Source organism: Bos indicus, chromosome 17 (genome assembly GCF_029378745.1).
Source record: "Bos indicus isolate NIAB-ARS_2022 breed Sahiwal x Tharparkar chromosome 17, NIAB-ARS_B.indTharparkar_mat_pri_1.0, whole genome shotgun sequence".
NCBI classification, from domain to species: Eukaryota; Metazoa; Chordata; class Mammalia; order Artiodactyla; family Bovidae; genus Bos; species Bos indicus.
This window is the reverse complement of record NC_091776.1, coordinates 36,479,318-36,502,462: the sequence shown is the minus strand read 5'-3', so window position 1 is coordinate 36,502,462 and position 23,145 is coordinate 36,479,318. Positions and strand designations below refer to the sequence as shown.

At 35.5% G+C, this 23,145-nt stretch overlaps 1 protein-coding gene and 1 pseudogene across 4 annotated transcripts in view; one reads left to right on the top strand and one right to left on the bottom strand.

Moving 5' to 3' along the window:
• Positions 1-23,145, bottom strand: part of FSTL5 (follistatin like 5) — a 935,726-nt gene that overhangs the window by 769,626 nt on the left and 142,955 nt on the right. For 2 of the 4 annotated variants that reach the window (XM_070769158.1, XM_070769156.1), the window contains exon 3: positions 1,384-1,417. In XM_070769158.1, coding sequence (XP_070625259.1) covers positions 1,384-1,417 — 34 coding nt within the window. The remainder of the gene's footprint in view (positions 1-1,383; positions 1,418-23,145) is intronic. The other 2 variants (XM_070769157.1, XM_070769159.1) reach the window with 1 other exon arrangement.
• On the top strand, positions 2,256-2,370 carry LOC139176909 (small nucleolar RNA SNORA72; annotated as a pseudogene).

Here is a 23,145-nt window from a genome sequence, read left to right as displayed (position 1 = left end):
TATGGAGGTCAAAAAAATATAAATAAAGTTGATCTATGATCCAGCAATCCTACTGCTGGGCATATGGAGCATCATAATTCAAAGTGATACATGCACCCCTCTGTTAATAGCACTATTTGCAATTGCCAAGATATGGAAACAACCTAAATGTACATAGACAGATGAGTGGATAAACAGTATATATAACAAATATATATACTCGGCCATAAAGTGAATGAAATAAAGCTATTTCATTATTTGCCACAACATGGATGGACCTAGAGATTATCACGCTAGGTGAAGTAAGGTAGAGAAAGACAAATGTCATATGATATCACTTATATATGGAATCTAAAATATGACACAAATAAACCTATCTACAAAACTGAAACAGATCGTGGTTACCAAGGCAAAGATGGTTGGATAAATTAGGAGTTTGGGATTAATGGACTATCCCGAACTATAAACAAAATAGGCAAACAACAGGCTCCTACAGTGTGGCACAGGGAACCATATTCAATATCCTGTGATAAACTATATGGAAAAAAATGAAAAAGAATGTATACACACACACACGTATATGAAATCACTGCTATACAGCAGAAATTGGCACAATATTGTAAATCAACTATACTTCAATAAAATAAATAAATAACAGAGCACAATTGTGTTTTGCTCCATTGTCAGATTTGGGACTACTACACGTTGGGGAAGGAATAAGTGGCCAAGGATGCCCACAACATAAAATAAGAATGGACAGACCAAAAGGATTAAACCTGGAAAAATCTGTGAAATTTCTATCATTACAATCAGTAGAAGCACACACTAATGGAAACTTTTTGTTGATGTATAACAATCTACTTAGAATAATATTATCTCAATTAATGCATTTCAAATAAGATTCTCTTTGTGAGGTAAAGAAACTTCCTATGTCAGACTAAGACTGACTATGCCATAGAAAAAGTTATCACCAACTTCTAATATATATATATATATATATTCTTGCTCTTTCAGAGAAAATATAGTGAGATGGCAGTGACTAAATAGTTGGTTCTCCACAAAGCATAGTTTTAAAAGGATCACCTCCTAAATTATAGATGTAACAGAACACCTACTGTTATAGACAATGGTTGGTGGAGGAATTAAATGAAAATATCTCAGGGAATGAACAGAAAGTTGTGTTGAATTTTCCAAAAACACTGTATGAAGAAAGGAAACCTTGACAAACTTCAATTGCCTTGGAGAGTTCCCAAAGCTTTCACAATGACTTTAAAATCATGTTGAAAATTGTGAAGTTTTATTGTTTTTCTCATTTCAATTATACTTTCAAGGTAGCATCAATTTTTTTTCTTATATACTTACTCAACTGTATAAAACTATGATCTTAAAATTGTTACTCCTTACCTTTGATTCTTGAACGTTCTTGACTTTTTTCCTGCTGGAAATAAAACAAAAATAGTTCAAAGTTTGTAAGCATTTTATCAACAGTGTGATATAAAGTAACACTTTAAAGTCTTGTCAAAATATTTCACTGTACATATATCTGAGAGTCATTGTAACATAATTCTCACTTTAAAGACACATGTCAAATCTTTCATCAGAGCAGTAATCATACTTAGTGTACATAAATGTTTCTAAGAAACCAATACATTGCACAAATGATTTTATAAATAAATACTTAATGAATAATAAATACATTAGTGCGTCTCCAAAATGTCTTCGTCCATTTTATTTAATCCCAACAGATATTAAATCACATCTTCAGAATTTGCTATTAGTGTCTTTATGTTAATTCTATGATTTTGGTGAGGAAAAATGTTTAATGGCAAGCAATGGAGAATTCACTAAAACACACACACAAAGATATTTCAAATGTCTTTCCTTCAGTTTAGCTTAAAATTGTTCCCTGTCTTGCTTCTCTGAGGCTAAAGTTGACAATAATTCTATTATTTATTCAAAGCTGCTTCAGTCAGACTGGTCTTTCAATTTGACATACACCTTATTAGTTACCAGGCAACCCCAGAAGAATTTGTTTGCTTTCGAGTTTTCAGGTAGAAATTGTGAACTCTACAACTTCTCAATTAATACTCAGGCAGTGTACTCTGCGTAAAGCTTTCAGGTTCTAAAACTAAAAATAATTTTAAAATATGTTTCTAACTAAAAGTCACACACAGATATGCAGAATTCTATGAATGTCAATAAATTTTGATAGCATTTATAAACATAGTAAAAATATGAATAGTTATTTTGCTGCAAGTATTCATCCCAGAGTCAGATTGAGAATAAAAATGCATATTGACAACCTAAACATTCCCTTATATTAAGACCAGGCTTGTGTCCCCAGACCTAGTTCTTTACCTAGGTCTGGTTTTATAAATGCTGGTGATAAACCAGGTCTGATTCATATGATGCATCTTGTGTGGGAAGTGTCTGTGACTCTAGGTATCTGATCAACCTTGAGAAATGGTAGCACAGTGAGTGTGATAACATTTGAAGATAACCATTGCTAGGTTGATGATTACCAGTTGCCATTAAATGAATTGTAAAATTTTTAAAAATGCATCTTGATAGATGTGTATTCATTGAAACATGCTAACCAAATGTATAATTCTATTAAGCTAATGTTTTATATTCTAAATCTCTTATCTTAGCCCATCAAGACTTCGTGTTTAAATTCTGGACTGTATTCTGTTAATTAATTATTTTTTAATTATTATGTACTTTTAATTTAGAGTATATGTTGCTCATTTAAACTAAAATTCCTAATAAAAATTATATATATTTATAAATAATAATTACATGCTTTAAAAGTACATTATTGTTTCATAATTATAGGACAAGTTGATTTAAATTTTAAATGGTTACTAATGAAAAAATTATCTCTATTTCTCTCCTTCTATTTTTACACTTTTTCATTCATTTAATCATTCATTCTTTAAGCAAATGTGTACTGATCACTCCTATGGTTTTTCTTGTGGTCATGTATGGATGTGAGAGTTGGACTGTGAAGAAGGCTGAGTGCCGAAGAATTGATGCTTTTGAACTGTGGTGTTGGAGAAGACTCTTGAGAGTCCCTTGGACTGCAAGGAGATCCAACCAGTCCATTCTGAAGGAGATCAGCCCTGGGATTTCTTTGGAGGGAATGATGCTAAAGCTGAAACTCCAGTACTTTGGCCACCTCATGCAAAGAGTTGACTCATTGGAAAAGACTCTGATGCTGGGAGGGATTGGGGCAGGAGGAGAAGGGGATGACAGAGGATGAGATGGCTGGATGGCATCACTGACTCGATGGACGTGAGTCTGAGTGAACTCCGGCAGATGGTGATGGACAGGGAGGCCTGGAGTGCTGTGATTCATGGGGTCGCAAAGAGTCGGACAAGACTGACTGATCTGATCTGATCTGATGTGCCAGACACTGCTCTAAGTGATAAATGATGAACAAAACAAACAAAAATATCATGAACCATGATTATTGCATAAATGGCAATAAGTTCTACCTAGCAAAAGATATACCATACAAGGTGTAGTTTGGAGTGACTACAATTTCATACAGGTCTACAATGATAAATAATTTTGAATAAAATTTTGAGGGGAATTTTGAGAGGATGATCCAAGCATATATCTGGGGAAAACATGTTTTAAGAGAGAAAAACAATTGCAAACTGTGATACAGCAGGTCTTGACACTGTCAAAAATGCCAAGGAAACATGTGTAATTGGGCAGGCTGAGTAAGAGGAATTTAATACAAAGGTCAGTCAAGAAAATAAGAGCTGTAGACAGACTAGCACTGAGGGCATTGGTTAGTGCTTTTGTTTTTGCACTGAGAGAGCTGAAATACACATTGAGAGTTTCTTCCATGTGAATTACATTTAAACAGACTCATTTTGCCTATAGAGAATAGTTTGAACAAGGAAAGGACAAAATTAGAGGGACCAATAGAGAAGATATTGCAGGAATCCTAATGGGAGGTGATGGCTCAGAATGGTGCAGTACCAGTAGAGTTGCAAAACTAGTTATAACTAAAAAGGTTTCTGGATAGATTAAGTATTGATGTGAGACACAGAACTGATGAGGATGATCTCAAGGTTGTGAGCCACTAGAAGAATGGCATTATCTCTAACATAAGGAAGATGGCCAAGTAAGAAGCACTTTTATCCTTTTTTGGCTTGCCTTCTGGTGCTGTCCCACTGTGCATTTTTCTCTTGTCTGGCTGCTCCTTTTCTATCTCCTTTACCAATTCTTTCATGTCTCCTCAATTTCTAGCTACTAGTTTCCTAGCTATTGAATCCTTATCTTTCTTCTGTTCACCTTATTCCTTTGCTCACCTTACCTAGTCTTCTGGTCTTAGGTGCCATGTTTTTCCTGAAGACTTTCAAATTTGTATCTCTAGCTAATCCTCAGCATTGAATTTCAGATTCAAATATTCAGCTTTATTTTTGACATCTCTACATGAATATCTAATAACAGCCCACTTATCATGTCTAAAATTAAACTTTTGATCTTCCCTTATGTCTTTGATCATCTTTCTCATCTTCTTCATCTCTTCATCCTTTTAGTTGTTTAGACACTTAAAATAATGCTGTTTCTTAAGAGCAAAAACCCTGAAATTTTATGGGTTTGATATTCAACTCTGATTTTACTTTGAATATCACTCTGATGATGCAAAGTAGGATGATGGTCAAAGTGTCTGGAATTCATGGGAGATATTTCAACAAGATGTATAAATTTATAAATCACCAGCCTATGTATAAGTCATCATTCAAATAATATATAAGCATTGAATACTATAGAATTGAATATTGTAAACAATTGAAGAAATAAATAAGGTCAAATCAGGCAGTTATTTTGACAATATCCACCAGATGAACAGACATAGGTGAAAACATTGACTTCAAAAGAAACACATTCTTGGCTTGGAAGTACATTTTAAGTTATTCAAGGAAGGAGATGATGATTGACAAGTATATGAACAGGTAAAATTGGAATGGGAGAAATGTAATTGGGAAAGAAAAGTCCAGGATGGTCTGTAGCTGAAGAATGAAGGGAAGTCCATAGAGGCATTGTGTTTGTTTTTGCTTTTTTGTCTTTTGTTTTATTTTTGTACATTTATAATATATTATTTATATTAGTGAGAATTAAGAATGTATAAATGATGGGAGATACAGAGTGGAAACAGAGAGGATTAAGACAAAAGGGAGAGATGATTAAACTAACTTTACAAGGCTACTAAAAATGTAGAAGTGATAGAAAACATAAGTGGGGGGAAATTTTAGTTAGAAAGACAACCAGTTCTTCTAATATAACCAGTGGGCACAGGAAGACATGGTTATAGATGCAAGAAATTTGTAGGTTTGTTATGATAAATGAAACATGCTCCATTTATGATGATTTATTTTCTTTATGTAGCTGAAGGAAAGTCCACTGAGTGGTGAAGGAGGATGGTTTGTCAGAAATTTGAGGAGAGACTAGATTTTAAATGCACTATTGAGTAAAACATTCTGGAAGTAGTCAATGTACACATGATGCTGATCAAGTCGAACGGCCAGCCTTCAGCAGGGAGAGCACCTATCAGCAATCCAGGAATGGATGAAGCTGGGAACTTTGGTGGGAATAACTTCATACAAGCAAATGGCCTCACTGTGGCCCAGAACCAGGTGCTGAATTTGATCAAGTCTTGCCCAAGACCTGAAGGATTGAACTTTCAGGATCTCAAGAACCAACTCCAAAACATGTCTGTAGCCTCAATCAAGCTAGCTGTGGATTTTCTAAGCAACGAGGAACACATCTATTCCACCGTGGATGATGATCATTTTAAATCCACAGACACAGAATAACTGGATCTAATTGTGTACCCAAGATATTTTCCAGATGGACCTTTTTTTGCAGCCTCTTGTCTCCAGCTGTGCATATAATTGGCGAGTTGACTTCTAGGAAGTAGATTTCATCTATAAAAGATCTCAACTGACATCCTTCTGAAACTTACTACTACTCTTCTGTGTTTTTGATGGGCTTCCCTGGTAGCTCAGATGGTAAAGCATCTACCTACAATGCGGGAGACCCGGGTTCGATCCCTGGGTCAGGAAGATCCCCTAGAGAAGGAAAAGGCAACCCACTCCAGTATTCATGCCTGGAAAATCCCATGGACCAAGGAGCCTGGTGGGCTACAATCCATGGGGCTGCAAAGAGTCAGACACGAATGAGCGACTTCTGTGTGTATTGAGTAAAACAGCTTTGGTTTCTGAAGTCCTAATTGATTTTCGGCATCATAAGTATACAGTGATACTGATTTAAGATGTTTTAACTGCAATCAAATAAGCTTAATACTCACTGACATTGCATTTTTTTTATTATTTTTATGAATACCAATTCTGTTTGTACAATTATATATAATTATACTGATAAATTACCAGCGAAATATCCTTAAGTAGTCTACAAATGGGAAATTTGTAAGACTCCTAAATTTATAGAAGATAAATTACTAATTAATTTTATGAACTGGGAATAATAGGAACAGACTTGTAATGTAGAAGGATTAAAAGAATAACCTATCTTATTTATTCTTAAACTTGTATTAGACTCTGTCAGTGTAAATATATATATGTGTGTGTGTGTGTGTGTGTGTGTGTGTGTGTGCAGATATATATATATATATATATATACATATACTTTAGTATTTTCAGGGTAATAACTGCTCCAATTTATTTTTATGATGAAAATATTGCATTGTTCGCTTGGAAATATGTATTTTTCACAATCTTATTTCACAAACTATTACTTCAGATTTTAAATGTTAATTTTTAAATATGGAAATGTTAAGAAGAAAACTGTAATTGTTTAATTATGCAATGAGAGGTCAGAAAGATTTGTTATTCTTTCTTCATGATACATTTGAGAAACATTCTTACATTATGAAAATTTAGGTCTCATACATAATAGCAGAAATGCCATTCTTTTGGTATAACTGAATTGTAATACTCTTCCAAAAGATTTTCTGCCAATATGATCTTATCTTAAAATAAGAAATATATATTTGGCCATGTATCAAAGCTAAATAATAGCAAACGATTCGTGTATTATTTTGTTCCACATCATTTCTTGGAAGACTCCCAGAGTGCTATCTTTCGTTTATAAATAGACTCCATGAAATTCTGCTCAGTGTTAGAAATGGGCAAATAGATCCTTGCAGACAGTGTGCTAAAGATTAGAAAAAACAATCTGGGTGAAAGTATGGATTCAGAAGTAATACATGATTGAAAGATACAATTTCTTCAATATTAAACAAAATACAACATAATGAGTAGAACATATCTAAGCCAGGGTAAATTTTTCAAGCTGGAAACAAATTTTCAACCTGTAATTTTTCAAATGAGATATAGTGGTCCTAAAATATCTGCTGCTAAGCTGCTAAGTCACTTCAGTCATGTCTGACTCTGTGCGACCCCATAGACGGCAGTCCACCAGGCTCCCCTGTCCCTGGGATTCTCCAGACAAGAACACTGGAGTGGGTTGCCATTTCCTTCTCCAATGCATGAAAGTGAAAAGTGAAAGTGAAGTCGCTCAGTCGTGTCCGACCCTCAGTGACCCCATGGACTGCAGCCTACCAGGCTCCTCCATCCATGGGATTTTCCAGGCAAGAGTACAGGAGTGGGGTGCCATTGCCTTCTCCGCCTAAAATATCTAGTCAAACTGAAATATAGCTGAATAACATCAACACAAATAATAAGGAGAATGTTATAACTCTAGAAGATATAATTACGAATGTTTCCTTTCTAGTATTTGAATTTTGGTATGACATTTACTAACATCTGATGATGCTTATACCCTAAATAATGTCTTATGATCAAACACTAAAACTATATATCTGGCCACAACATCTTCAAACACAATTTACCCAATTTCTCCCTTTTTGTTGTGAAACACATGCTTTCTGGGAAGAGAAGAAACCATTTAAATGGTGACTGCATTAGGTCCATCATAAGAGCATTAGTTATAATCGTTGTACTATCAGTAAATGGTCTTCCCCTTCAATATTATAAAGCTTAAAACACTTTAAGGAAAAGTCATGAACACTATACAGGTATACAGGTTATACCCATGGATAATCTTTTTTAAAATTTGTATATATATGATACTAGTTTAATGAGATTACTTATGCACCCTTTGATTAGTATCAGGACTCCCACAGGCTTCTCTGCACATAGAGGGATATAAGAATGAAACGAGTGCAGGTAGAATTGAATTGGTTCCTTAGGAAAGTATACCAATTATCTCTCTGAGTTTGAGATCCTGTACTAAATCTTTCATTGGATATACATGATGATAACCAGTGTATAACTATGTGATAGAAGTAGGGCTCAGCAAGAGTGTAAAAGACAAGCATCTCCTCTTTTAATCACTTCAAGAATGATAAAAGTTTTCTAATTTGCTTTTGTTTTTCCTCAGCCCCACGTGACTCAATTTGCATTTGACTATTAAATGAAAGTCTATGTGGGACTTCCCTGGTGGTCCAGTGTCTACAACTCTGATCTCCTAATGCAGGGGTTCAGTCCCTTGTCAGGGAACTAGAGCCCTCATGCCACAACTAAGAACTGGTGCAATCTAATTAAATAAATATTTTTTTAAAAGAAATAAAGCTATGGTAAATCCATGCTACCTAGATCATTAACATGATAATATTAGAAAATTGTTTTCTTCTTAAGTCCCCTTTAGTTGAATGGATGGCATAGATTTAAAGGCAATAAACTTCACCTCTTAAAATTGAGGACTTGCCTGGTTGTCCAGTGGTTAAGACTCCATACTTCCACTGGAGAGAATGCAGCTTCCATCCTTGGTTGCAGAACTAAGATCTTACTTGCAGGGGGCACACCCCATCCCCCAGTAGTAATAAAATAAAGTTAGGAGGAAGCAAATGCATTTTTATTTATTTATTTTTCTTTGCCTATAGCTTGTAATGAAGGACACATTCAAATTGTGTTTAAGTTGATCATGTGTTGAGAAAAAAAAAAAAAACTTCTGACATTAAATTTAAGAAAATTCAAATGTATAGAAATGTTTTACTGGTATATTGAATAATCCATAATGAATCAATTAAACTCAAAATTAAAAAGTAACAAAAGATAAAACAATGTCAGTAGTAATAAAAAAAATGATGCATTCTAGGTGAAGTAATTTAGCTCCCAGTTCCTATGATCCACACTTATTCTTGAAGTAATTAATGTCATCATTCACAAAAAGGGGCTTTATGTGTATATACAGTAGTGCCATAGAAGCTCAGATGCTGCTGCTGCTGTCGCTTCAGTTGTGTCCGACTCTGTACAGCCCCATAGATGGCAGCCAACCAGGCTCCCCCGTCCCTGGGATTCTCCAGGCAAGAACACTAGAGTGGGTTGCCATTGCCTTCTCCAATGCATGAAAGTGAAAAGTGAAAGTGAAGTTGCTCAGTTGTGTCTGACTCCTAGCAACCCCATGGACTGCAGCCCACCAGGCCCCTCCGTCCATGGGATTTTCCAGGCAAGAGTACTGGAGTGGGTTGTCATTGCCTTCTCCAGAAGCTCAGATAAATGTATGCAAATTTAAAATCATGACCAAATACCAATAGACCCTAATTGTGAAAATAGTCAAGGGATGTCAGTATAAATGTTTATGGCAAACATATACAAAGATTTATTAACTGTTGAAGCCTGGCTAATTTAAATTCTTTCTCAGAACTTTTGCCTTCTCTTTGATATAAAAATAATTGCCTCCCAGACAAATACCAACAAACAAAATTTGTGAGTTGATAATTTGAAGCAGACTACTGATGTTCAATACAAATTTATTTAACATTTCCATGTGCTAAGTGGTAAAAATATAATATTAAATGTTCTCAAAAACATTCATTAGAGCTATTCAATAATATGGATTGTAAATTCAAGGAGATTGGGAATAGGAGACCATTTCAGTGGAGTCAGTCCACCGCAATTTTATAACAAATCTATGCTATGCTCTTCTGATGCATGCAAACCCATGAACATACAAGCTCCCTCCCCAAGGCCTTCAGTACACACATATACACAACACATACACATGCACAAACATATGTACATACTTCCCCTCAAACATATTTTCTTGGTGGCAATTTAATTTTAAAATGTCTGGAAAACAAGAGATACCAGCAATCATAAAGCAGTATATCTGGCCTCCTAAATCTTAGGTTTATCAGTGTAATTTTAATAAATTGTAATGGTGAATTTTCAGTTTTACTAAGTTTAATCACAATCTTCCTATCTTTTATTTGAGATCACTCCTCTTGGAATTTGCATCGTGTTTCTATTTAATACCACCTCTTCAACAAGCTTCAATTCCTGAGCATTCTATCTAAAAATGTACCTCCATTACTAAATATCTGATTTTTTAACTTTTTGTTCATTATTCACAGAAGTTATCACCTTCTATGATAATAAAAGGATTTATTTGCACATGATGTTCCATTTACTGGAATCTATGTTACTCATGACTTAACTGGCATATACAGTGTCTAGAATACTATCTGCAAATGGCACCATTTCTAATACAGTGTCTGAATTCTAGATTTTAACATTCCAGTGGAGTGACAGGCAAAATCCAAAAAGTATGTGAAATAAAATGTGACATTCAATAATGGAATTATATATAAAATCTAGAAGGTACGGTTAACGGAGTAATGCATTCTCTCTTAGGCAGGTGAATGGAAGCTTTGTGAATGTGGAGAACTGAGGAATATACAAAGAAGATGAGGTTTTAGTAAAAAGTAGCTGAGCTCTACAGTGAATTGAAGGGAAGGATTCTCTGCAGTAGATACAGCACAAATAAAGTTAAGGATCTATGAGATTGCATGGTAGGACTGCAAAACTACAGACTGGGGTAGTGTAGAGTTGGGATGGTAAACATTAAATAGAGTTGGGCAACTAATAAGTTTCAGCTCTTTATCAAGTGAAAGTAATTTTCTTAATTTTTAAAAGAAATATCAGATATATTAATAGTCAAGCATTTATTAACATACATAAAATTTGATTAAAATATTTGCTATTTTATATATATATATTTATTTATCTCTTGTAGAAAGAGAGAGGGATCCAGTTCTATTTAGACATTCAAAATACAATCTGTAAAAGCTCTAGAATGTCAAAATACAGGTGCTTCTCTTTTGGCTTAATATGTTGGTGTGACATTAATTCCAAAGTCAAAATTGTCATTGCTTCTTATTATAGATTCATACTATATTCAATATTTTATAGGACTTTAATGAAAAAGATACAGAGAGGTTAATGAATAATGGATTAATGGATAGTTTCAATGTTACTTCATATTCTGAAGTCCGTAAGTTTAGAGATTTTATTCAGTTCAGTTCAGTTCAGTCGCTCAGTCGTGTCTGACTCTTTGTGACCCCATGAATCGCAGCACGCCAGGCCTCCCTGTCCATCACCAACTCCCAGAGTTCACTCAGACTCACGTCCATCGAGTCAGTGATGCCATCCAGCCATCTCATCCTCTGGCGTCCCCTTCTCCTCCTGCCCCCAATCCCTCCCAGCATCAGAGTCTTTTCCAATGAGTCAACTCTTCGCATGAGGTGGCCAAAGTACTGGAGTTTCAGCTTTAGCATCATTCCTTCCAAAGAAATCCCAGGGCTGATCTCCTTCAGAATGGACTGGTTGGATCTCCTTGCAGTCCAAGGGACTCTCAAGAGTCTTCTCCAACACCACAGTTCAAAAGCATCGATTCTTCGGTGCTCAGCCTTCTTCACAGTCCAACTCTCTCATCCATACATAACCACTGGAAAAACCAGCCTTGACTAGACAGACCTTTATTGGCAAAGTAATGTCTCTGCTTTTCAATATGCTATCTAGGTTGGTCATAACTTTTCTTCCAAGGAGTATGCGTCTTTTAATTTCATGGCTGCAGTCACCATTTGCCGTGATTTTGGAGCCCAGAGAAATCAAGTCTGACACTGTTTCCACTGTTTCCCCATCTATTTCCCATAAAGTCATGGGACCAGATGTCATGATCTTCATTTTCTGAATGTTGAGTTTTTTTTTTTTTCCCTAATTTTATTTTATTTTTAAACTTTACATAATTGTATTAGTTTTGCCAAATATCAAAATGAATCCGCCACAGGTATACATGTGTTCCCCATCCCGAACCCTCCTCCCTCCTCCCTCCCCATACCATCCCTCTGGGCCGTCCCAGTGCACCAGCCCCAAGCATCCAGCATCATGCATCGAACCTGGACTGGCAACTCGTTTCCTACATGATATTTTACATGTTTCATTGTCATTCTCCCAAATCTTCCCACCCTCTCCCTCTCCCACAGAGTCCATAAGACTGTTCTATACATCAGTGTCTCTTTTGCTGTCTCGTACACCGGGTTATTGTTACCATCTTTCTAAATTCCATATATATGCGTTAGTATACTGTATTTATGTTTTTCCTTCTGGCTTACTTCACTCTGTATAATAGGCTCCAGTTTCATCCACCTCATTAGAACTGATTCAAATGTATTCATTTTAATGGCTGAGTAATACTCCATTGTGTATATGTACCACTGCTTTCTTATCCATTCATCTGCTGATGGGCATCTAGGTTGCTTCCATGTCTTGGCTATTATAAACAGTGCTGCAATGAACATTGGGGTACACGTGTCTCTTTCCCTTCTGGTTTCCTCAGTGTGTATGCCCAGCAGTGGGATTGCTGGATCATAAGGCAGTTCTATTTCCAGTTTTTTAAGGAATCTCCACACTGTTCTCCATAGTGGCTGTACTAGTTTGCATTCCCACCAACAGTGTAAGAGGGTTCCCTTTTCTCCACACCCTCTCCAGCGTTTATTATTTGTAGACTTTTGGATCGCAGCCATTCTGACTGGTGTGAAATGGTACCTCATAGTGGTTTTGATTTGCATTTCTCTGATAATGAGTGATGTTGAGCATCTTTTCATGTGTTTGTTAGCCATCTGTATGTCTTCTGAATGTTGAGTTTTAAGCCAACTTTTTCACTCTCTTCTTTCACCTTCATCAAGAGGCTTTTTAGTTCTTCACTTTCTGCCATAAGGGTGGTGTCATCTGCATATCTGAGGTTATTGATATTTCTCCTGGCAATCTTGATTCCAGCTTGTGCTTCTTCTAGCCCAGAATTTTCATGATGTACTCTACATATAAGTTAAATAAGTAGGATGACAATATACAGCCTTGAAGTACTCCTTTTCCTATTTGAAACCAGTCTGTTGTTCCATGTCCAGTTCTAACTGTTGCTTCCTGACCTGCATACAAGTTTCTCAAGAGACAGGTCAGGTGGTCTGATATTCCCATCTCTTTCATAATTTTCCACAGTTTATTGTGATCCACACAGTCAAAGGGTTTGGCATAGTCAATAAAGCAGAAATAGATGTTTTCCTGGAACTCTCTTGCTTTTTTGATGATCCAGCAGATGTTGGCAATTTGGTCTCTGGTTCCTCTGCCTTTTCTAAAACCAGCTTGAACAACTGGAAGTTCATAGTTCACGTATTGCTGAAGCCTGGCTTGGAGAATATTGAGCATTACTTTACTAGCTTTACTAGCGCCAGGGGCTGCGGCCGGGAGGAGCAACCCCACCTCCAAGAAGCTGTGGCTGCTCAGGAGCAGGAGGGCCTAGAGGAGCTAATCCGCATTCAAGGTCAGAAGGGGCAGCGGTGAGGAGATACTCCTTGTCCAAGATAACGAGCAGCGGCTGCGCTTTGCTGGAGCAGCTGTGAAGAGATACCCCACGTCCAAGGTAAGAGAAACCCAAGTAAGACGGTAGGTGTTGCAAGAGGGCGTCAGAGGGCAGACACACTGAAACCATACTCACAGAAAACTAGTCAATCTAATCACACTAGGACCACAGCCTAGATTTTATTAACATGATGGAAATTTATTTGTATTTATATTTAAAATGAAATCAATTATTATTGTGATAAATATATAATGAATTACATTCTTGCATTATCTAATTATAAACATCAGAAAAGCTATTTAATTATTTGTATAGTTCAGATTAAGTATAAAATATGAATAAACAATCACTACATATAGATGTCTAATATAATCCATAAGAATTTGCCCAAAGTGTCACACAGGACATCTTTGGTTGATTGACTTATAAAAGATATTAGCAAACTAAATCTTCAAAGATAAGCATTTAAATAGATGAATTACAAGTATCCAGGGCAGGAAAAGTAGCATGTGGAAATTAGGAATTAGGTAATGAGATATTTTAGATAGGAAATAACACAAAGACTCATAAGCACAGCAGTCAGTTAAAATAATCAAAAGGGAAAGTACTCACTAAAAAGCCTGTACATGCTACAGACATATATGGACTTTCCTTTCTGTATTAATGTACAAGATTATTCCTTCAGTTTACAATGAATAAAGATTTGAGGATATTAAGAAAATTCTAGAGGAAAGAAAATATTCTATTACCTAACCTATAATCTTAAGATAAAATGATAAGTCTATAGACCATTATTAGAGCATCATTGTTTTATACCATTAGACTTGAATAAGATATGGAGGAAATCTAAAATTAATATATGTTCATAGGTCACTTTTTTGAAGATATACATTTGAAATAGAAAATAAAACAAAATTAATTTTGATAACACTTAATTATATTTATTCTGGAGAAGGAAATGGCAACCCAACCCAGTACTCTTGCCTGGATAATCCCATGGACGGAGGAGCGTTGTAGGAGCATCATTGTTTTATACCATTAGACTTGAATAAGATATGGAGGAAATCTAAAATTAATATATGTTCATAGGTCACTTTTTTGAGGATATACATTTGAAATAGAAAACAAAACAAAATTAATTTTGATAACATTAATTATATACAGTAGACAACAGCCCATTGTGACTAATATCTACAGCAAATTTGGAAACATTTAAAAGATACATCTATTTAATTTTTTGAATGTAATTTATTTTATTCTAAAAGAAAATAGTGGAAATTGAATTTTTAATTGATAAAACATATTCAAATGGTTTTGGGGTTCATTATCTATTTACCTTATTTTTGTGTAAATAAATTTGAGAAGTGATTGAAAAATATTCATCTCCTTATATTCCATTTTAATAAGGTATTGACATAACAAACTACTCATTCTTTAAATATAGACTTATTTTGAATCTGTATTACCAGCTCCATGCTTTCAGGATTAACTACGGATAACAATCAAATTCTGATCTCAAAAGTTAACATTCTATTTGGAGAGCATGGTAACTCTATTACAAAACAAAACATTTACAAGATGATGTGCTAAAAAGAAAGGGAGGGTCAATTGCCTATGCAAAGAGAGAATTCTTTGTGAAAGTGCTACTTGAGCTGAGACTTAAAGAATGGCAAAATAATTTGCCAGGAAAAAGACCATTAACTTGTGTAAAGACACAGAATTGAAAACTATTTAATCCTTTTGGGAGAACTGTGAATAATTAATCACAACTTAACTCTATATTTCTTTAAACATGAGGAAAGTATAAACTATATTCAAAGGAGTTCTTCTATGTTCAGAGGAAAATTTATGCCCTCTTAATACAGCTGAATTTTTAAAGAGTCATATGAATTACATTAAATAAACACATCAATAATTACAACACTAAAACAGTTTTCACAGTGTGTTTTTAGAGTGTGAGGAATAATGATGATTTTCCTAACATAAATCGCTAATTCAATGATTTGGAATAAGTAGAAATATGGCACAGGAGGACCTAGAGGAGCTATTCCACATTCAAGGTCAGAAGGGGCAGCGGTGAGGAGATACCCCTCGTCCAAGGTAAGGAGCAGCGGCTGCGCTTTGCAGGAGCAGCCATGAAGAGATACCCCACGTTCAAGGTAAGAGAAACCCAAGTAAGATGGTAGGTGTTGCAAGAGGGCATCAGAGGGCAGACACACTGAAACCATACTCACAGAAAACTAGTCAATCTAATCACACTAGGACCAGGTCTCCCACATTGCAGGCAGACACTTTAACCTCTGAGCCACCAGGGAAGCCCCACTAGGACCACAGCCTTGTCTAACTCAATGAAACTAAGCCATGCCCTGTGGGGCCACCCAAGACAGGCGGGTCATGGTGGAGAGGTCTCACAGAATGTGGTCCAATGGAGAAGGGAATGGCAAATCGCTTCAGTATTCTTGCCTTGAGAACCCCATGAACAGTATGAAAAGGCAAAATGATAGGATACTGAAAGAGGAACTCCCCAGGTCGGTAGGTGCCCAATATGCTACTGGAGATCAGTGGAGAAATAACTCCAGAAAGAATGAAGGGATGGAGCCAAAGCAAAAACAATACCCAGTTGTGGATGTGACTGGTGATAGAAGCAAGGTCCGATGCTTTAAAGAGCAATATTGTATAGGAACCTGGAATGTCAGGTCCATGAATCAAGGCAAATTGGAAGTGGTCAAACAGGAGATGGCAAGTGTGAATGTCGACATTCTAGGAATCAGCGAACTAAAATGGACTGGAATGGGTGAATTTAACTCAGATGACCATTATATCTACTACTGAGGGCAGGAATCCCTTAGAAGAAATGGAGTAGCCATCATGGTCAACAAAAGAGTTCGAAATGCAGTATTTGGATGCAGTCTCAAAAACGATAGAATGATCTCTGTTTGTTTCCAAGGCAAACCATTCAATATCACAGTAATTCAAGTCTATGCCCCAACCAGTAATGCTGAAGAAGCTGAAGTTGAACAGTTCTACGAAGACCTACAAGAGCTTTTAGAACTAACACCCAAAAAAGATGTCCTTTTCATTATAGGGGACTAGAATGCAAAAGTAGGAAGTCAAGAAACACCTGGAGTAACAGGCAAATTTGGCCTTGGAATATGGAATGAAGCAGGGCAAAGACTAATAGAGTTTTGCCAAGAAAATGCACTGCTCATAGCAAATACCCTTTTCCAAAACACAAGAGAAGACTCTACACATGGACATCACCAGATGGTCAACACCAAAATCAGATTGATTATATTCTTTGCAGCTAAAGATGGAGAAGCTCTATACAGTCAACAAAAACAAGACCAGGAGCTGACTGTGGCTCAGATCATGAACTCCTTATTACCAAATTCAGACTTATATTGAAGAAAGTAGGGAAAACCAGTAGACCATTCAGGTATGACCTAAATCAAATCCCTTATGATTATACAGTGGAAATGAAAAATAGATTTAAGGGCCTAGATTTGATAGGTAGAGTGCCTGATGAACTATGGAATGAGGTTCGTGACATTGTATAGGAGACAGGGATCAAGACCATCCCCATGGAAAAGAAATGCAAAAAAGCAAAATGGCTGTCTGGGGAGGCCTTACAAATAGCTGTGAAAAGAAGAGAAGCCAAAAGCAAAGGAGAAAAGGAAAGATATAAGCATCTGAATGCAGAGTTCCAAAGAATAGCAAGAAGAGATAAGAAAGCCTTTCTCAGCAATCAATGCAAAGAAATAGAAGAAAACAACAGAATGGGAAAGACTAGAGATCTCTTCAAGAAAACTAGAGATACCAAAGGAATATTTCATGCAAAGATGGGCTCGATAAAGGACAGAAATGGTATGGACCTAACAGAAGCAGAAGATATTAAGAAGAGGTGGCAAGAATACACAGAAGATTGTACAAAAAAGATCTTCACAACCCAGATAATCACGATGGTGTGATCACTCACCTAGAGCCAGATATCCTGGAATATGAAGTCAAGTGGGCCTTAGATAGCATCACTACGAACAAACTAGTGGAGGTGAGGGAATTCCAGTTGAGCTATTTCAAATCCTGAAAGATGATGTTGTGAAAGTGCTGCACTCAATATGCCAGCAAATTTGGAAAACTCAGCAGTGGCCACAGGACTGGAAAAGGTCAGTTTTCATTCCAGTCCCAAAGAAAGGAAATGCCAAAGAATGCTCAAACTACTGCACAATTGCACTCATCTCACATGCTAGTAAAGTAATGCTCAAAATTCTCCAAGCCAGGCTTCAGCAATAGGTGAGCTGTGAACTTCTAGATGGTCAAGGTGGGTTTAGAAAAGGCAGAGGAACCAGAGATCAAATTGCCAACATCTGCTGGATCATCGAAAAAGCAAGAGAGTTCCAGAAAAACATCTATTTCTGCTTTATTGACTATGCCAAAGCCTTTGACTGTGTGGATCACAATAAACTGTGGAAAATTCTGAAAGAGAGGCGAATACCAGACCACCTGACCTGCCTCTTGAGAAACCTATATGCAGGTCAGGAAGCAACAGTTAGAACTGGACATGGAACAACAGACTGGTTTCAAATAGGAAAAGGAGTACTTCAAGGCTGTATATTGTCACCCTGCTTATTTAACTTCTATGCAGAGTACATCATGAGAAACGCTGGGCTGGAAGAAGCACAAGGTGGAATCAAGATTGCCAGAAGAAATATCAATAACCTCAGATATGCAGATGACACCACCCTTATGGCAGAAAGCGAACAGGAATTTAAAGCCTCTTGATGAAGGTGAAAGAAGAGAGTGAAAAAGTTGGCTTAAAACTCAACATTCAGAAAATGAAGACCATGGCATCTGGTCCCATCACTTCATGGGAAATAGATGCAGAAACAGTGGAAACAGTGTCAGACTTGATTTTGGGGGGCTCCAAAATCAGGGCAGATGATGACTGCAGCCATGAAATTAAAAGACGCTTACTCCTTGGAAGGAAAGTTATGACCAACCTAGATAGCATATTGAAAAGCAGAGACATTACTTTGCCAATAAAGGTCCATCTAGTCAAGGCTATGGTTTTTCCAGTGGTCATGTATGGATGCGAGAGTTGGACTGTGAAGAAAGCTGAGCACCGAAGAATCGATGCTTTTGAACTGTGAGTTGGAGAAGACTCTTGAGAGTCCCTTGGACTGCAAGGAGATCCAACCAGTCCATTCTGAAGGAGATCAGCCCTGGGATTTCTTTGGAAGGAATGATGCTAAAGCTGAAACTCCAGTACTTTGGCCACCTCATGCAAAGAGTTGACTCATTGGAAAAGACTCTGATGCTGGGAGGGATTGGGGGCAGGAGGAGAAGGGGACGCCAGAGGATGAGATGGCTGAATGGCATCACTGACTCGATGGACGTGAGTCTGAGTGAACTCCGGGAGTTGGTGATGGACAGAGAGGCCTGGCGTGCTGTGATTCATGGGGTTGCAAAGAGTCAGACACGACTGAGCGACTGAACTGAACTGAACTGAACTAAATCACTACTTAACTAATGATTTTGACTTAGAAATTAGTGAAGTTGATTTAAATTGAAGCCATTTACATTAGATTTTTTTCCCTTTTATGTTTATCCTTCAATTGATTTGGATTAGTGATTTATTGTCTGTAAGAGGCCCATCACAGTAACTGTTATAGGAATCTAATGATTTGATTTTTACAAATTTCCAGTCATCTGGAATATAGTGTTTTTAGTAATATATCAATAAAACTTATGGAGACTGCCAATAAATAACATTTATTATTGAGAACATAATTGTCAATAAATTGTATTCTGCAATGAAGAAACTGCAAATGCTTATAGTCATGATGCAGATAAATCAAAACTAAGATAATATACTCTGGGTGCAGGCATCCAAGAAACTTGTTGGGGAAGATAAGCACAAGGGAGTCAGAAGGTTGGAGACTAAGCATCAACACATTCACTGCCCTCTCATTAGGCAGAGAGATTGGTTCTAAGTGTCAGTGGAATGAAGATTGAGGTTTGAGGAATACAAACAGAAGAGCAAGAGAAAGAATATGGAGAGGAGGAGAAAGGAGAGGAGGAAGGGAAGGAGGAGAGATTAAAGCACTCATATCAGTCGAGGTGGCAAGCAATTTTTAAGTTCTTTACATATTTCATCTCACTTGAGGTGAGCAAAAGTCATCTCTAGCTTCTCCTACGTGCATTCTCAACCGGTGGATTCATGAAGTGCTCTAGGGGTGATGACCATGAATGTCCAAAAGTATTTTCAAGCAAATATGATTACCTGAGATCTGAGCCCAGATCAGGAGTTAAACTTCCATTATAAAAAGACAAGCTTCCCAGTTGGGATCTCCCTAGAATAGGTTGAAGAATATTTAATAGGATTTTCATTAATGCTTAGACAGGTAGGTGGTAACAGTTTTTGCAATATCAACTTAATTTTCAGCAAAAAGTGACACCTATGGCATTATGTTTACAATTTTTTCAACTTTATTGAGGAATAACTGATGAAAATAATTGTATATATTTAAGTTATACAGGGTTTCCCAGTTAGTGTTAGTGGTAAAAGAACCCGCCTGCCAATGCAGGAGATGGAAGAGACACAAGTTTGATCACTGGGTCAGGAAGATCCCCAAAAGAGGTCATGGTAACCCTCTCCAGTATTCTTTTTGGATGTGGTAAAAATGTTTAAAATCTCTTGGAAAATTTTAAGTCATCTACTGGTATCTGCAGTGAATTAGGTCCAGGACCACAAGGATGCCAGAAGAATTTGACAGAAAAATAAAATAACTTCATGACAAGTATATTGTCACAAGTATATTGCCTAAATAACAAGAACAAAAAGGAAATAAAAGCTAGTTCCCTGTTAGGGTAAATGGAGAGATGTAGTCTAATAACTTGTGCTTTGGGAGGAGAGACAGTAGAAACCAAAGGGAACCGAGCTTAATCTACATGTTGTCCTTTGAGAAGATAAAAATGTTAAGAAAATTAATAAATCAATAAATAGAATGTAAACCTGGGTTTTAGTTTTAAATATATATTTTCTATGATCGTGATAAAACCAAACCATAACATTTAAGCCAATTAAAGGAAAATACACAAGGAAAGGAAGAAACAAAAAAAAGTAGAACATAAAAATGCAGTAAAACTCATATGAAATATAAATGGGAGATGGTGGAAACAAAACCAGTGAAAGAATAGTAATAATAGCTGTAAACTGTTTAAACTCACCATTTAAAACTCTGATGGGTCAAAAGATAAGATCTAGCCACATATGATTTTCTAGAAGCACTTAAAAGGACAAGAATGTATACTTATATCTATCTTTCTGTACATCTTACTATTTATTTATCTATTCCAAATAAGAACAAAGATATTTTGCATAGCATTACTAGAATCTGAAATAAAATGCACGTAAAAATATATGAACTTGATTAAGGAATTAGAGGAAACATATAGTCTTAAGAAAAAGTATGGAACAAGAAGATATACCTATCATCAGCATCTATACATCTAAATGACTTAATATTAAATTAATACATAAATTAATCATATAACAATGATTTAATAGAGATATAAGCAGATATATCTACAAATAGATCAATGAGTGGTATTGCTTTTAACAACCTCTCAGGAACTGAAAATTCAAGCAAAGAATAATCTGAGCTATGAGTCCTAAAAAGAATCAGCTCAAGCTATTTGATAGGTAAAGAATCCTAATTCAATGAAGAAAAATGCTCTGTTTTATAACACATATGTAACATTTATAACAATTGAATATATATTAGCCCATAAAGGGAACTTCATTAAAAAATAGGAAAATTACATATATAACTTTATGAAATAATATTCAGTGATGTTAGAATAATAATAAAATGATGATTAAATTAACACCCTATATCAGAAAATAAATAATGAATTACTAAATAATCCTTTGATTATAGAAGAAACCATAAATAAATTCTGAAATATTTAGATTGAAGCAAAGGAAAGCACTGAATGACGAAATTCACAGAGCTTTAGAAAAACAAGTTTTGTGGGAAATTTATAGATTTAATTATCAGGAAAAAAGAAAGGTTATAAAATTCAAACTATGCATTCATCTTAAGAGGCTAAAAGACAGTAGCAACATAAACAAAAAGAACAAAAGGGAGAAGTGCTAAGTTTCAAGGAAATAAGAGAACAAAAAGAAATGAAGAATAAAAAGTTTAAATTGAGAATTTCCTTTTGTTAAGATTAATAAGAAAAATATCTTTGCAATTTTGAATTAAAATACAAGATAAGATGTAAGGAAAATATAGTATGAGAAAAGTTGGACATACAGGCATTTAATTTAAAGGGCATTTAAATGCTATATTCTTACAAGTCTCATCTAATAATCTTAGATGTAAATGATATATTTCTGAAAAGCTAAAAAATATCAAAATTGAATAAGATGAAAAAAGTAAAGCTCACATAGTTGAGTAAAAATTTTAAAAACAACAAAAAAGCAAAACAATAGAAATCTCTGAAATTTTCCTGAAAAAAAGTGTCTTTCCAAATACCAAGACCCAAATACTTTAGCAAATAAATTCTACTATATATTTAGGAAATAAATGCAGATTTTTAAAAAATCAAGACAATATAAAATTACAAAAAACACACTATTTTTTGTGTGAGACCACAGCAATAAAGTGGGAACAATCCCCTGCAAACAACATATTATTAAAGTTTAGAAATTCTTATAAATTCCATATAGAATAAGGTGGAGGATGACCATCACAACATAGTTTGTGGTAAATGGTATTGGTAGCAATTCATCTGGTCCTTTCTCTGAGAAGTGATGTGCAAAGGTTGGGAATTCAGCAAACAGAAACAATAATAAAATGGCATAAAAAGATCTTAAAAACAGAATACTTAGTGAAAAATTAATCAATGGCATGAGAAGAAAGAAATGCTATTTATGTGAAATAAAAACAAACAAAAAGAAAATATAGCTTTATAAGTATATATACACATAAAACCTAGTCATCAAATTAAAATGGTTGAAATAACAGAAAGAGAATGAGGATGAAAATATAGAGAGATTAATGGAATGGATAAGTGGATAAATGATGGGTATATGCATAAATGATAGATAGGTATAAATATATACATACATTCATAAACACACATACACATTGATAAAGGGAGAATAGATAACTCATCTCACCAGATGATGATAACAGGTGCTTAACATGCCTTAATTAATTGTCTTATATGGAATTCAAATTAGAGAGATACATATATATCTACATAATTTTTTTAAAGTAATAGCATTTTTTTGGCAAATAGAATCAAGAGAATGTGCCATTTCTGAGTTCTAGTTAGGGAGAAGGTAATTTCTCTCATGTCTGTAACCACAGGCATATTCCCATAAGGACTTAGAGTGCAGATTTATATCTCAGAGAAGACCATAAAAACTCAAGAAATGCTTGAATGTTTGTACTT